Here is a 13,809-nt window from a genome sequence, read left to right on the forward strand (position 1 = left end):
GCAATGGTTCTCAACCTTCCTAATGCCATGACCCTTTAATACAGTTCCTCATGTTGTGGTGACCCCCCAATCATAAAATTATTTTTGTTGCTACTTCATCACTGTAATTTTGATACTGTTATGAATCATCATGTAAATATCTGATATGCAGGATGTGGTTTCATTGTTACAAATTGAATATAATTAAAGCATAGTGATAAATCACAAAACAATATGTAATTATATATTATGAAATATTTATTTCTAATTACAAATAAATGAAATTTTATCTTGAAGCATAGTGTAGCATGACTAACAGTCTTCACGCCCGGTACTCCTCTATGTGGGTATATCTGCATGTGGGCGGACCTCCCGGGCAACTGATAGAGGAGCAGTGTCTCGGTTCCTAAGACCATTGGAAATATGTGTTTTCCAATGGTCTTAGGCGACCCCTGTGAAAGGGTCATTTGACCCCCCCAAAGGGGTCTTAACCCACAGGTTGAGAACCGTTCATTAAGACTCAAGCCTAATGCACATTTCCCACTCATAGCCCTACCCCACTTCTGTGGCCCTCCCTACAACTGTCATGAACTTCTTTGCCACCAATCAAGCTCTGTGACAGTTCCTTTGTCCTCTCAAAGCCCTAGTTCAGCCACGATTCCCTGTAAGCCCTCGGGGGCCATTGTGACTGTGCTGATAGCCTCCCCTGGATGCTGGGTCTGCCTGGTCTTTTTCTTGTGTAACACTTGATAACTATTCATAAATTGTGCTTGAGATTTCAAGTCTTTTTGGTCCCCTACAACTCTCCAAAATAAAATAACTTAGGCTTCTTTCCCATGAAAGTCGATTTTGCATCAGTTATTGATATATGTTATGGATTTTTAAATTAGAGTGCCCGAGGGTTGAAAGTGAACAGGAAGCTCCCATCTCGAGGTAGTACTTCCTGACTACTTTGGCTGCGGTACCTGTTTTTCTAGCAATACCTGTTAACACGTCAGGGAACTCGGCGTTCCTCCTTTAGTCATTTTCCCAGGCTGGGCTTTAGGGTGTTAGCGTCTCCTCTGAGTTACGGTGGATCTCTGAACTTAGAATGTTGTCATACACGTGTGACTCCCCTAACCGTGGGAGTCCGCGGTTAGGGGACACAAAGTCCATTCTGACTCAGCAAGCCCACGCCACAGAGTAGAATGGCCCCAAGGGGTTTTCTGGGCTGATAACTGTATGGAAGCAGAAATCATTGTTATATTGGTTACATTACTCACAACGTGTCATTGTTCTCATTCATTCTGTTCTGGTTGTATCATTTCTAGGACCTGGTTTTTCTGCCCCTCATCCTTGCTTCAGCGTGATTTTTGACCATTTGGTCTGCTATAGATATTTTTTTAAGCAGCTCATTACTCAGTTGATCTTTTTTCATGTACAAGCCAGTCTACTATCTAGCTGAAACGGGACCTCAAGGAGCAATTTGAGTTCAAGGTTTCAAGAGTATCTCGAGGCAACAGTTTGAGGAAGTCCTCTCATCTCAACAGTATGGACTTTTTAAGAATTTGGGTTCTGATCGACACTTTTTTTTTTTAACCAACCGTTCCATAAGGATCTTCTGTGTGGGCACGATCGGAATGGTCGATGTGGTAGTCAGGCACCACTAGTTCTGGTATTAAGGTGAAGGGGGCTGTGGTTCATGTGGACTACGAATAGATGCCTTGCTTCCTTAAGTCTTCGATTTCCTTCTTTCTCTTTCATTCCAGACAGGTAGAGACCTTGGTTATGTGCAACATCCCAGACCTCACCCCCCACATTGGGAATTAGAACATGAACTTTGTGAACTAGATTATGCCACTTAATGGAGTTGTCACTGGAGACTATGGTCCTAAAGCTTTCTGCCCCCAAATTAATCATTCAAGGTGTTCAATTAACTAAAAAGTATTTGTGCCCGATCTCACCCCGCCACACCGAGGCAAAACACTGAGGGGGTGCAACAGAACAGCAAGGGAATGGAGCGGTGAGGTCCCCAGGGAATGCTGAAGGTGGACTTTGGGGCCAGGGCATGGTGCCCCAACAGACTGGACTGGAAAATACTCCTAAAGGCCAACAAACAGTCCTTGAACTAACTACAAAAAAAAAGTATTTGTAATATATATATATATTATATATATATTTGTAATATATATATAATATATATATCCACACATAATTTTTAAAAGTATTCATACCTGTGCCCTTTATATGGCTTATTACATATGTATACATGCATGACTACATATCCATCTGTGCTGAGATACTTCTACCTGTGATTATACATGTACCCACATCTCTCACTGCCCTCGTCAACCCTACAGGACAAGGTAGAACTGTCCCTGTTTCCATGACTATAGCTCTTAGTGGTTTCAAACTACTGACCTAGTGGTTAGTAGCCCAATGTGTAACCACTATGCCACCAGAGCTTCTTGTATCTGCTTTGATAGGATACTGTCTTACGACTTTTCTATTTCTCCCTTTAGTGGAAAATACTGTAGTTTTCCTTGTTCCAGCAGTCGCAGGTTTAATGCATACATACAGAGACAGTCACTCATTGGTGGTTACCAGGGATGGCAAGGAAGGAAGACACATTTTCAAGACAGAAAGCACCTGTTAGTCTGGGTGACAGAAAGGCAGCATGAATATGGGTGAAGCCCACAGCTTGACCAAGGTAGACGGCATCACTATGCGGGCTTCTGAGAAAGCACGTCTCTGGTAAAGGATGTGACAGATACTCGTTTGGCAACAATAACACCCCTAAAAACGGGTGTGGATATAGAAATATACATAGCAGCAGCATGTAAATATATGAGCATGGCATTGTGGGTGCTAAAGTGATAGAAAAATGGTAAGACTCTCCTGTCAAAGGTACAGAAGGGTTATGCGATATGGAAACGCAAAGCCCCATCAAGTTTTAGTTCTCACACAATTCACTGAACCCTTCTTGCAAAAGTGCGATCAGACAACATTTTCCTTGGGTGATGACTTGCTTCACTCAGCATCATGTCCTCAGGGTTTCGAGGACTCACCATTATTCTTTATGTCTGTGTAGTACTCCATGTGTGTACACCATCTTTCTGCTTTAGTGAATAGTACTACAAGGAACATAGGTGTGCACATGTCTATTCATGTGACTGCTTCCCATCCCTAGCCTCTGTACTTAGAAGGAGGAGTCCTGGACCTCCGGGTCTCTCGAGTCCTTGCTGTATGAGGACGCACCATCCTGGTTTCCCTAGTAGTTGTACCGTTTTACAGTCCCACCCACAGTAAATGAGGGTTCCAATCTCCCCACCACTTTGTCAGCATTTATTGATTTCTTCTTTTTACTTTGAAGTTTTTAAGATCAGTGCCATTTTATCAACGTGAGATTGTTTCTCTTCGTAGTTTTTATTTACGTCTCTCTGGTGGATAATGATCACAGCTATCTGCTTATGTGTTTGTTGGCTGCTTGAGTGTCGTAATTGAGTGTCGTACAAGTCCTTTATCAATTTTAAAATTAGATTATGTATTTTTGATGAATTTTTGTGGGGGACCAGCCTCCCCCAAACTGAATGGATCTAAGGGGCGGCTGTGTAATTGAGGGGTAAATTAAAGAGACATCAGACAAAATGAAGCATGCAAGGGCTCACCTCTCGGTCCTGACTTGAAGAGCCAGGTCTGCGCAGAGCGAAGCGGAAATGTAATCCCCCGAGTGTCTATAACCTAGGGCATGCAGGCGACCGGACGCACATGCAGAACAGGAGGGGGCTGTGCGGTCAGCATACACGCAACAGGAGGGGTCGCGCTGGGCTGTACACACAATAGGAAGAGGCACACATGTGACAGGAAAGCGTATAGGTAACAAGATGGAAGGACTTTAGAGTCAAGATGGCAGCCTAACCTTGGTTGTCTGACTTGGCTTGACCTTAGGTGTCTTGGGCTCTCCTTCCGGGGAACAATCCACTATCCTTCTCAGAAGGGAGTGGGCCCTCCTTAGGGTGGGACAGACAATAGGGTCTGATTGCCTGAGATGACTGACAGCCTTCAGAGGTAACCTTCAAGCAGATGACCTCCCAGTGTATAGTCAGTGACCACGTGTTTGCAAGCAGCACTTTAAATTTGGCATTATTATGGGGGGACATCGTGGGGAATAACTTATACTTAGGAGAATATGAATGAGATCTATCTCCAACCCACGAACATGAAGGTTTCCTCCATGGGAGCCTTGGCCTCCCAGACTCCTTAACGTTGAGAGTTTGTCCACATACACTCTCTTCCCAGATCTGTTTCCCACAAGTTTTCTATATTTTTTCAGGTATGTCAGACCCAAAGATTTTGTTCTATCAGCAGATATGAGTATATTTTCTTAAAATACCCCTATGCTAATGAATTTTCAGCCGTTTTTATGTACGACCCTTAACTTTTTGTTTTATCCCTGAATACAAATTAAAATTCACCCTTTTTATTATAGTTCTATGCATTTTCACAGTATACAGTCATCACCACAATTAAGACACTATTTCCATTTTCTAAAAAAAGTTTCCTCGTAACCTTGTAGCCAGTCTCATCCCTTTACTTCCAGTCCTGACAACCACTGGTCTGATGTTTATCCCTTTCCCAGAATATCAGAGAAATGGAATCATACAGTATGTAGGTAGACATGTCAGTCTGCCTTCTTTCACTTAGTCTAATGCTCCTGAGATTCGGCCTTGTAATTACATGTTATCAGTCGTTCCTTTTCTCTTGCGAAATAGAAGCTCATCATACACGTGTGCCTCATCCACTAGTCATGCATGGTGACTATTTCATGCCTTTTTTTTTTTCCCTAGAATCGAGTCATTTGAGTAACTTTGTATTGACAGGATAAGAATTTTTAAACTTCCAGAGAAAAAACGTTTACCTATCAATAGAGATTTATGAAAGATGCATAGACCACAAGATAGTTTTCTCCTCTTGTTGAAAACCACTCAGAAAGTCTTTTCCTTTTCTCCCCTTTGGCTGTAGGTATCAATTGGCACGTCCGGCCACCTGTATCAGGACTGCCTACTCTTGGCAAAACACCTTGCAACAAGGAGCTTCATTTTAACACTTCCATTGCTAACTTGGTCATCCTTCGTGGCAAAGACGTGCAAAGTGCAGATCTGGGTAAGCTGAAGTTCAGACGCACATTTTACGTAGATGATGATAAAGGATCCTTGTCTTTGTTCTTGAGGGAAGAAAATGATAACTGTGTTTTAATGGCAAAAGGGAATAAAGCCATTATTTCAGGGAGTGTGTGATTGGAAACCAAGGTAGAAGTGGTTTACACAAGACAAGAGTTGAGTTATTTCTGCTCCACACCTGGTGCCTCTGCAGTTCGCCCTGTGCTTTGTCCTTGTAGTTCAGGACACCTGCTTGCCTTCCAGCCATCCAGGAACAAGTAAAGCAGGGTGCACTTCCTCCTCCCGACCGCACCTGCCACCCCTGCATTGCCGTCCTATTGCTGTGTCATGACTCATGCTTGGAAGCCATGAGCTGAATTACAATTTGGGGGCTCTGTCATTAAGCAAGGAGAACAGGTTTGCAGAGCAACTAGTGGTCCATGTGACAAGAATCTTCCTATAAAATTGACAGGGAGTGGAAAAAAAAGATTTCTCTTTGTACATTACAAGACTTTACCGCAAAGTGAAGAGAACCTCAGACTGGGATCCCATTCTTGGGGCCCACATATCAGATAAGGGTTTAATATCTAGAATAGATAAAGAAGTCCCACATCTTCACAAGGAAACGGCAAACAACCTCATTGAAAACAAGACAAAGATTTGAAGAGCTATTTCACCAAAGATAAACAAATGGCCATAAAACGATGCTTCATTTTATGAAACCCAAACCCTCTCACCTGGGGTCAATTCTGACTTCCAACGAGCTATGTAGCACTTCCAAGGGCTTATAAATTGTTCTTTTTGGTAAATCTTTACAGGAGCAGACAGCTTCCATGTTCCTCCCTCAGAGCAGCGAGTGGGTGTGAACTGCTAACTTTGTGGTTCGCAGTCCAGTGCGTACCTGACAGCACCCCAAGGTCCCTTTCATTAGCCATTAGGGAGAGGCAGATCAGAACCACAATGAGGTACCACCTTACTCCCAGAGGATGGTTACAAAAGTCCTTTTTTTTTTTTAATTAGAACACCGTCGGTGAAGCTCGGAGGACCTAGACATTCATCTGTGTTAGTAGAAATGCAAACTGGGACAGCCACTGGGGGAGAGTGTGGTGATTCCTTAAGAAGTAAAACATCATAAAATGATTTTAAAATAAAAAAAAAGAAGTTAAACATAGAGCTGGCCTATGACCAAGGAATGCCACTCCTAAGTGCAAGCCAAGGAGACCTGAAAGTAGCGACACAAGCACACGTGCGCCACGTTGGTTGCAGCGCTGTTCACAACAGGCGGGACAAGCTCCATGTCCAACCACAGGAAAGGGGTTCAATAAGTTACGATAGAGTCGTATGAGGGACATTTAAAGATGACTTATATTTTTGACGTGGAGGAAAGTTCACAGCCTAGCAGTGAATGAAAAATGCAAAGCACAGAAGCAGGCATGTAAATTTACATACAGAAAGAAAGTCAACAACAACATTCATTGTGGTCATCATCTTCAGCAGTTAAAGTGACCTTTAAAATTTCTTAATCCTTTAGTTTTGGGTTTTTTTTCCTAAATGGTGTGAATTATTATAACTTTCCCCTAATGAACACAGATTAATCCAAAGAAGCTAGTTTTTCCGGTGATGTGACCCCACGTACAGCACAATGCAACCCTGCCTGGCCCTTCCTCATTTGCACCTCCTGCTCCTTCTGTTAGAGCCCCTTGTCACAGCCGCGGTGTCTCTCCATCTGACGAAGGCCTGCCTTTTTCCTCTTGTGTTCTAGGGGGATTTAAAGATCCAGCCCTCTATACTTCCTGGTTAGCGCCTGCTGATGCTTTTAATGCATGGAAAACTCAACGAGCCTTCAACAAATATGAGAAGTCTGCCACATTGGTCAGCAACAGCCAGTTCTTAGTAAAACCACTTGATCTGATTGTGGGCAAAGCATGGAATATGTTTGCTTCAAAGTAAGTAGAGTGTTAGTCTCCAAACCTTTCTTTCTGAGTTTCGCAGACAATGTAAATACCAGGTAAGATCTAGAGTAAGAACGGTTCCTACAGCCTCAGTGTGGATTCGTTGGCATCTTACTTAGGCCATGGTTACTCCTCTGTACAGTGGGTCATAACTAGGAGACCGTGTGCTGGGGAGTCTATTGGATTAAAATGTACAAACACATTAGACAGCACCAGTCTAGTACATAATTGCTTAGAATTATTATGACTGATTATCATACTAACATTTCAGCAGCAGGAATAGGAGTATTGGTTAATGGGAAGATTCCAAGCCAAATGAAATGAACATCGAAATCTTATTCCCAAATAAGATCCACGGGAGGGTGAACGAGCTGCTGCCTTGCTCAGTAAGAAATTTCTCTTCAGCTTTCCTGGACAAGAAGAAATGCTTTCTCAGATTTGTTGACCTGTGCCGCCATTACTTGATGCCAAAACAAGCACATGAGAGGCGTCCCTGTGTGCCTGGAGTTGGATTGATAGGTTTCCAAGCAGTTCACATTGAACCCAGTCACTTTCTATGGGGTGGAGAACGGGCTGGGATACAACCAGATCAGGACATGCTGCTGCTGCTGCTGCTTTTTACCCCCAAAAAATTCCTTTTTATTTTTTTTAGGGGCTCATACAACTCTTACCACAATCCATACATACATATATCAATTGTGTAAAGCACATTTGTACATTCATTGCCCTTTTTTCCCCAGTTTTATTGGCACATAATCCACATCATACAATTCATCGTTGAGTCATGCCAAGAATTGTACAATCATTATCACAATCAATTTCAGAACACTTTCTCCCCCCCATGACTAAATCGCCTTTAAAATGAGCTGAATAATTACATTCAGTTCTAGTGCCCTCTTCCTCCCGGCTTCACTGTTTACTCCTGAAACCCCCTCACCCTCCCCCTCACCCTACATCCCCTACCAACCCGTGCATCGGTTATTATCTCCATGCATCCACTCCTTCTGTGCTTCACCAACTGGTAAACCCAGCAGGAACAATAAAGAACAAAAATGAAATGGTAAGGATAAAACAATAGCAATATAAAGGTAAAATACCACAATGAGCAAGAAAGAAAAGACCTCCACAATATTTAAAAAGCCAGAAGCAAGCAAGAGATCCTTGCACCTAGAACAAAATCAGGTTGGGTCTAGAGCAGCGGTTCGCAACCTGTGGGTCACGACCCCTTTGGGGGTCGAATGACCCTTTCAATGGGGTCCCTGATTTATAACAGTAGCAAAATTACAGTTATGAAGTGGCAAGGAAAATAATTTTATGGCTGGGTGGTCACCACAACGTAAGGAACTATATTAAAGGGTGGCAGCATGAGGCAGGTTGAGAACCACTGGTCTAGAGGAAGGTCAACTGGCCAAGTATCACGTTTGATCTGGCCTAGTCAGGGTAGTGATCTGTGTTTGATTGACAGTCAGGCTGTTCCACGCCTTGCCTGGGGCTGGAGCGGATCTGCCAGGGGCTTCATCTGACTAGATACTCTGCAGATGGGTTTTTAGCTCCCACTGTCCTCCACAGACGTCCGTAAATTAGATGTTCACAATTTAAGCTCTGACACTTTTTCCTTCATCATATTTGAATTGTGTTACTGTCATCTTTGGATCACACAGGCTGATCTGCTTCTTCCACGTGGACTTAATTGACTCCTCACTCAGATGGCTGCTTTTTTGAATAAAAGCCTTTAAGACCCCAGACACTATTCCGACGGATCGCTGGGCACCATCTGCTCTCTTCCCCACACTTTGCTGCAGCACCCTTATCTTCAGCGATCATTTCATGAAGGGCAGTATCCAGCAGGGCCTTGCTATCAGAAGTAACTCTTCTTGTATTGGGGCTAGAGTTAAGTAGGCACCCAGGCTCCATCTGCTTGTCTATGGAATATGTATGACTGAGGTTTACTTTGGCAGTTGTCTTTTGACAAAAGAGAACCTCCATGCGACCCATTACATTAGGACCAGCAGCAAACCAACAGCAAATAAACAAACAAACAAAGAGAAAAATAACAACAACAAAACTAAAGGCAGGAAAACAGGAACCGATATAAACAAAAAAGTACAACATTGTCAATCATTCCCCCCTCCCTGGGGTAAAAGGCAATTGCACCGATGACCGCCGTTTTCCCAATGACACAGCACTCTGGACACCGTGGGGATGAGGGGTCTGCACGTACAGATCCACCTTGGACCGCAGGATGTTGTCCTGCGTAGTCCTGTCTCCCATTCTGTTGAGCTGTGTGTACCCTAAGTGTGAGGCTTAGCACCAGGGGGAAACTTCCTGGATCCATTCTGCCATGAGCAGTTCCTTACCCAACATCAAAACCTGTCACGTCACCACAAGGAGGGTATCGAGGTGCTAAATACATAGTGATTCTGGTCCCTTTCCCGTGGACATCCCCCCAGCTGGAGGTTCCCCCCAAGGTCCAGTGACTGCCACTTCCACAGTCCTGGGGCGACCCCTCTCTGTTCCCTCTCCCTTCCAAAGACCGCAGTCCTCAGCCCGAGGGGGCAGGCACTGCAGGGCAGGGCTTAGTTCATTCACCCGGACCTCTAGGTTAAGTCCTTCTGGTGTAGCCCTACTTTATGCCACGCGCCTGCACAGTCAGCGTCCAAGGGTCCACGGTCATCATGCTGTTCAGTCCATAGCATGGCTCACCGAGAGTTGGGTAGAAGTGTATTCATAGAGTCTACCCAGGCACATAAAATCTAGTCCATTGTCCCCCTAAGTTTCCTACAGTGCATGTTTAGTACCCCTTCTTGATGTGAGGCTACTTTTCCTCTATTACCCACCAGACTCACCAACAGTCTGTCAGTGTCTCCTCCGAAATGTGGACGTTTCCCTCCCCTGCTCTTGGCTTGGTTTTCCAGCCAGGATTTCCACTCAATCCTATGGGGGACCCCTTGATTTGCCCCAGCCTTGTCTCGATGTTCTATAGCCGCAAGTGGATGGTCATCTCTCATTTTCCCCCTCTTGAGGGAGTGACCCCAAACAATGGGAGATCTCCTCCTTCAAGGTGGCTCTTGGGGAGTGCACAACAGGGAGGTGATGTGTGGTTCATGGCCGGTAGGTAGCCTTCTCCCCTTTTGTTCAGTCATTGCCCCTAAGATTTGTTTAATTGACGTTAGTGGACTCATACAATACTTGTCTTTTTTGATTGACTTACTTCACTCAGCATAATGGTTTCTCGGCCCTTCCGTGTCATGTGGCGTTTCATGCTTTCATCACTAGTTTGTAGGGATGCATAATAGTTCGTTGTGTGCACGCACCATAGCTTCGTTGTCCATTCTCCCACTGTTGGCCATTTGGGCTGCTTCCAGTTTCTTGCTATTGTGAACTGTGCTGCTACGAACATGGGAGAGCACACAGTCACTCATGGTGTGGCTCTTATATTTCTTTGGGGTACATGCCTATTACTGGTATTGCTGGATCATACGGGATTTCAATTCCCAGTTGCTTTAAGTATCGCCATGATGTTTCCCACAGTCGCTGTATGTATTTACAAATCCACCGAAAATCTCTCCACATCCTCTCTAGCATTGTGGTTTTAATCTGCATCTCCCTGACAGCTAGTGATCGTGAGCATTTTTTCGTGTGTACTTCATTTTTGGTGAACTGTCTGTTCATGTCTTTTTCCCATTTCTTAACTGGGGCTTCATTTTCTTCTCATGTGACTCTCGTGGATGCTAAAGGGATGTAAGAGAATGTAAGGACCGATTCTTGCCTTAAAAACTGAACGGGTTCCAGAGGGTACTATCTGCAAGGAGAAAACTTATATACAAAAGAGACAGAAAAGTTAGGGTGCGGTGGACACTGCAGTAAGACACTCCAGGGTGCGGAGCATTTTAGGGGCAGGCTTAGATATACACAAGGGACAGGTCACAGTTTGAAGGTTTACAAAGAGCCATTAACACATCAGCCAAGTTCTTCATCGAGGAGAGGACAGGATGAGACTGGGAACACGAAGTAACTAATAAGTGTGCAGCTTCAGTCAGGGAACCAGAGGCAACTGTCCATTTTCTCAGGTGGAGAGACAGGCCAGCCAGTGGTTCCTTAGCTCCCATGGCTGAGCCGTGGGCGTTTTCTCATCGGCCATGAACCGTGGAAGGTGGTGGTCCTGTCCCATTACCCACGGGGCAAACAACTTTGTTCCTACCAAGGGACAGGAAACCTGATAAACTGGAACGTTGTGAATCTTTCAGGCAAGCAATCAAGGGAACAGAAAGCTCTGAGGAGATTGTGGGTTAGCTTTGGTTCTAGACCACTGCTCTAAAGTGAATATGCCAGCCAAGGAGTCATACAAAGTGTTTGGTTGCCCAGTACATATAAAAGTTGTATTCACACTATATTGGTGGTATTAGGAGTTCAACATTTGAGGTGGTGCGGCAGACTTTGAAGGGATTCTGCAATATCTTAATATTCATCAGCAGGAAAAGGATTGTTTATTGTGTGATATGAAAGGTTATTCCTTCAGTTGACATTTTTTAGTTATATTTTCTGTTTTGTTTTTCCACTAGAGCCTACATCCATCAATACACAAAATTTGGAATTGAAGAAGAGGACTTCTTGGACAGTTTTTCTTTGTTAGAGCAGGTCATTTCCAGTTACTGTAACCTCTGATCTTGAACTGAAAAACTTATTGTTAATACCATTTCTTTAAGGTTTTCAATGTCTTATTTGTTAAAGTAACAGTGGAATGCTGGTTTCATTTTGCATACTAGACCCCAAAAAAAGGAGGGACATATTTTTATTAGAAAATAATATGTTTTCAGTGAAAACATCTTCTAGTTACTTTACATTTTTAAGGGGGGAAAATTGGTTCTTCTACAAACAATATTAGAAACCCTTTGCTGAACTGTTGAGACTCGTATCTGGAATAGCCAAGAAAAAAGAATATTCCATTTTGCCCTCATATTCCTAAATCATCCCTCTTTTCTGAAAAAGAAAATTCTTTAAATATAAAGTAAACCTCTACAGCAAAATTTTAAGCTAAGAAATTCCAATTATGTACATAAATATATAAATGTATTTATCTTTAAAGTGCATGCTTTGAGCCACGAGAGGGAGCTGTTGTCAAAAGCTACAACAAATATCTGAAAGTAAAAAGTCATAAAAGTTTTTTTCAAAAAAAAAAAAGATTTTTTTCTACATAAGCAACTATTTAAGAAAAGAATGTCAGGATTTTTATAATAAATATATGTCATGTTTAAATACAAAAGCAACTGAAGTTTCACTTTGTTTTCTTTTCTGACATTTTTTGAGCAGCAGAAAATTGGGACAGGTTTTCTTTTAGATCTTGGAATGCCAGAGCAGAAATTTTACTCAACTATTGGTTTACAGTGGCTCCAGCTGATTTGGAATGTGGTTATATGTTTTACAGTAAAGAAGGTAAAAGTAGAGGGGGAGGGGGAGGGGAAAAAAAAAAAGAACGTAACACATCCTGGCTCACCGAGCCCTGAGGACAATGTTTCTGCTCAGAGCAGCAATGCACAGAGACGACCACAGATAGGAACTGGAAATACAGAGAATCCAGGGCGGATGAGCCCTACAGGACCAGTGGTGTGTTAGGCGAAACTGGGAAAGTAGAGGGGGAGGGGGAGGGAAAAAAAAAAAAGAACGTAAAAGCTTCTACCCAAGGCTCACCATCAGTGCTTGAAACTGACACACACAAAAGGGGGCTTGAGTCAAAAAGAAAAAACACAAGTTTGCAGGAGAATAATGTTTTTCAATAAAACATCCCATGCACTGTATTAACAAACGTAAAATGGGAAACACATAGGATCACTTGCCCTTTCTGCCAGATCTACTAGTAGTGACTTCTATTTTTATATGGAAAAATGATAGTTCCCAACTTCACTGGTTTCTTCCTTTTCATTCCATATGGAAATGATTACCTTTTTTGCTGTTGTTCTTATCAACTGTTGCTATGATTTAAAATACTGAACCCTATCTTACTTCTAAGGAATGCACCACGGGGTCTGTTCAGCAACTAAAGGCACACCCCACTGCTGCATTTTGTTAACCCAAGTTTACTGAAAAAGAGTTTTGATACAATTTTTTACAAAACAAAGTTTAAAGTAATTGGGAAACACTGCTAAGATCCAAAACGGAACATTTTCCCAGACAGACCCAGTGTAAATAAAAACCTGCAGCCGAGTCCCCGCAGGAGTACCGCTGCTTCTGAGGGACCTTGCTGTTTCCAGAAAGACATTTGAGAAGGGGCTTCCGAAGCACCCAGGAGGACATGTATGTTTGCAGTTTGGAGGCTCATGGAATCAATTGCTGGTCAACAACAGAAGTAAATCCCAGCTTTACACTGAGCTCTGGGCCTGTTTAATCTCTTCGTAACAGCATGGGAGCAAAACCTCTTCTTATGATTCACAGTGGCATTACTAGGTTTGTGCGATGCTTACATATTTGGAAGCTTGTTATAAACATTCGTATGGGAAATAACTTTTTTCCCTGGTCAATGTGGAGTATTACCTTAACTTTTGCCATTAGAGTACAGGCTTGAAGTTTTACCCAAGAAAGCCAACGCCAGAGCTTCACGAGAAGCCCTGGTGTCGGCAATGACTCTGCTTTGACCTGTGTGGAGCCAATGGCCCCCCAGTCAAGACCACATGAAACAAGAAGTTTCTGGGCAGACAAATCCAGAATGCTTTGAAAATAAGCTTTCTGAAATGGTTGGGTAACTG

The 13,809-nt window shown here is 43.2% G+C and overlaps 1 protein-coding gene across 4 annotated transcripts in view; it reads left to right on the forward strand.

Annotated features, from left to right (window-relative positions):
• TUBD1 (tubulin delta 1) overlaps window positions 1-12,332 on the forward strand; it is a 30,967-nt gene extending 18,635 nt beyond the window's left edge. For all 4 annotated transcript variants that reach the window (XM_045299968.1, XM_004707001.2, XM_045299967.1 and 1 more), the window contains exons 7-9: window positions 4,981-5,121; window positions 6,880-7,063; window positions 11,632-12,332. In XM_045299968.1, the coding sequence (XP_045155903.1) occupies window positions 4,981-5,121; window positions 6,880-7,063; window positions 11,632-11,734 (428 nt within the window). In that variant the 3' untranslated portion in view covers window positions 11,735-12,332. The remainder of the gene's footprint in view (window positions 1-4,980; window positions 5,122-6,879; window positions 7,064-11,631) is intronic.
• The last annotated feature ends 1,477 nt before the right edge of the window (window positions 12,333-13,809 follow it).

Source organism: Echinops telfairi, unplaced genomic scaffold, assembly GCF_000313985.2.
Source record: "Echinops telfairi isolate 266 unplaced genomic scaffold, ASM31398v2 ScPeMD7_7458;HRSCAF=8496, whole genome shotgun sequence".
NCBI lineage: Eukaryota > Metazoa > Chordata > Mammalia > Afrosoricida > Tenrecidae > Echinops > Echinops telfairi.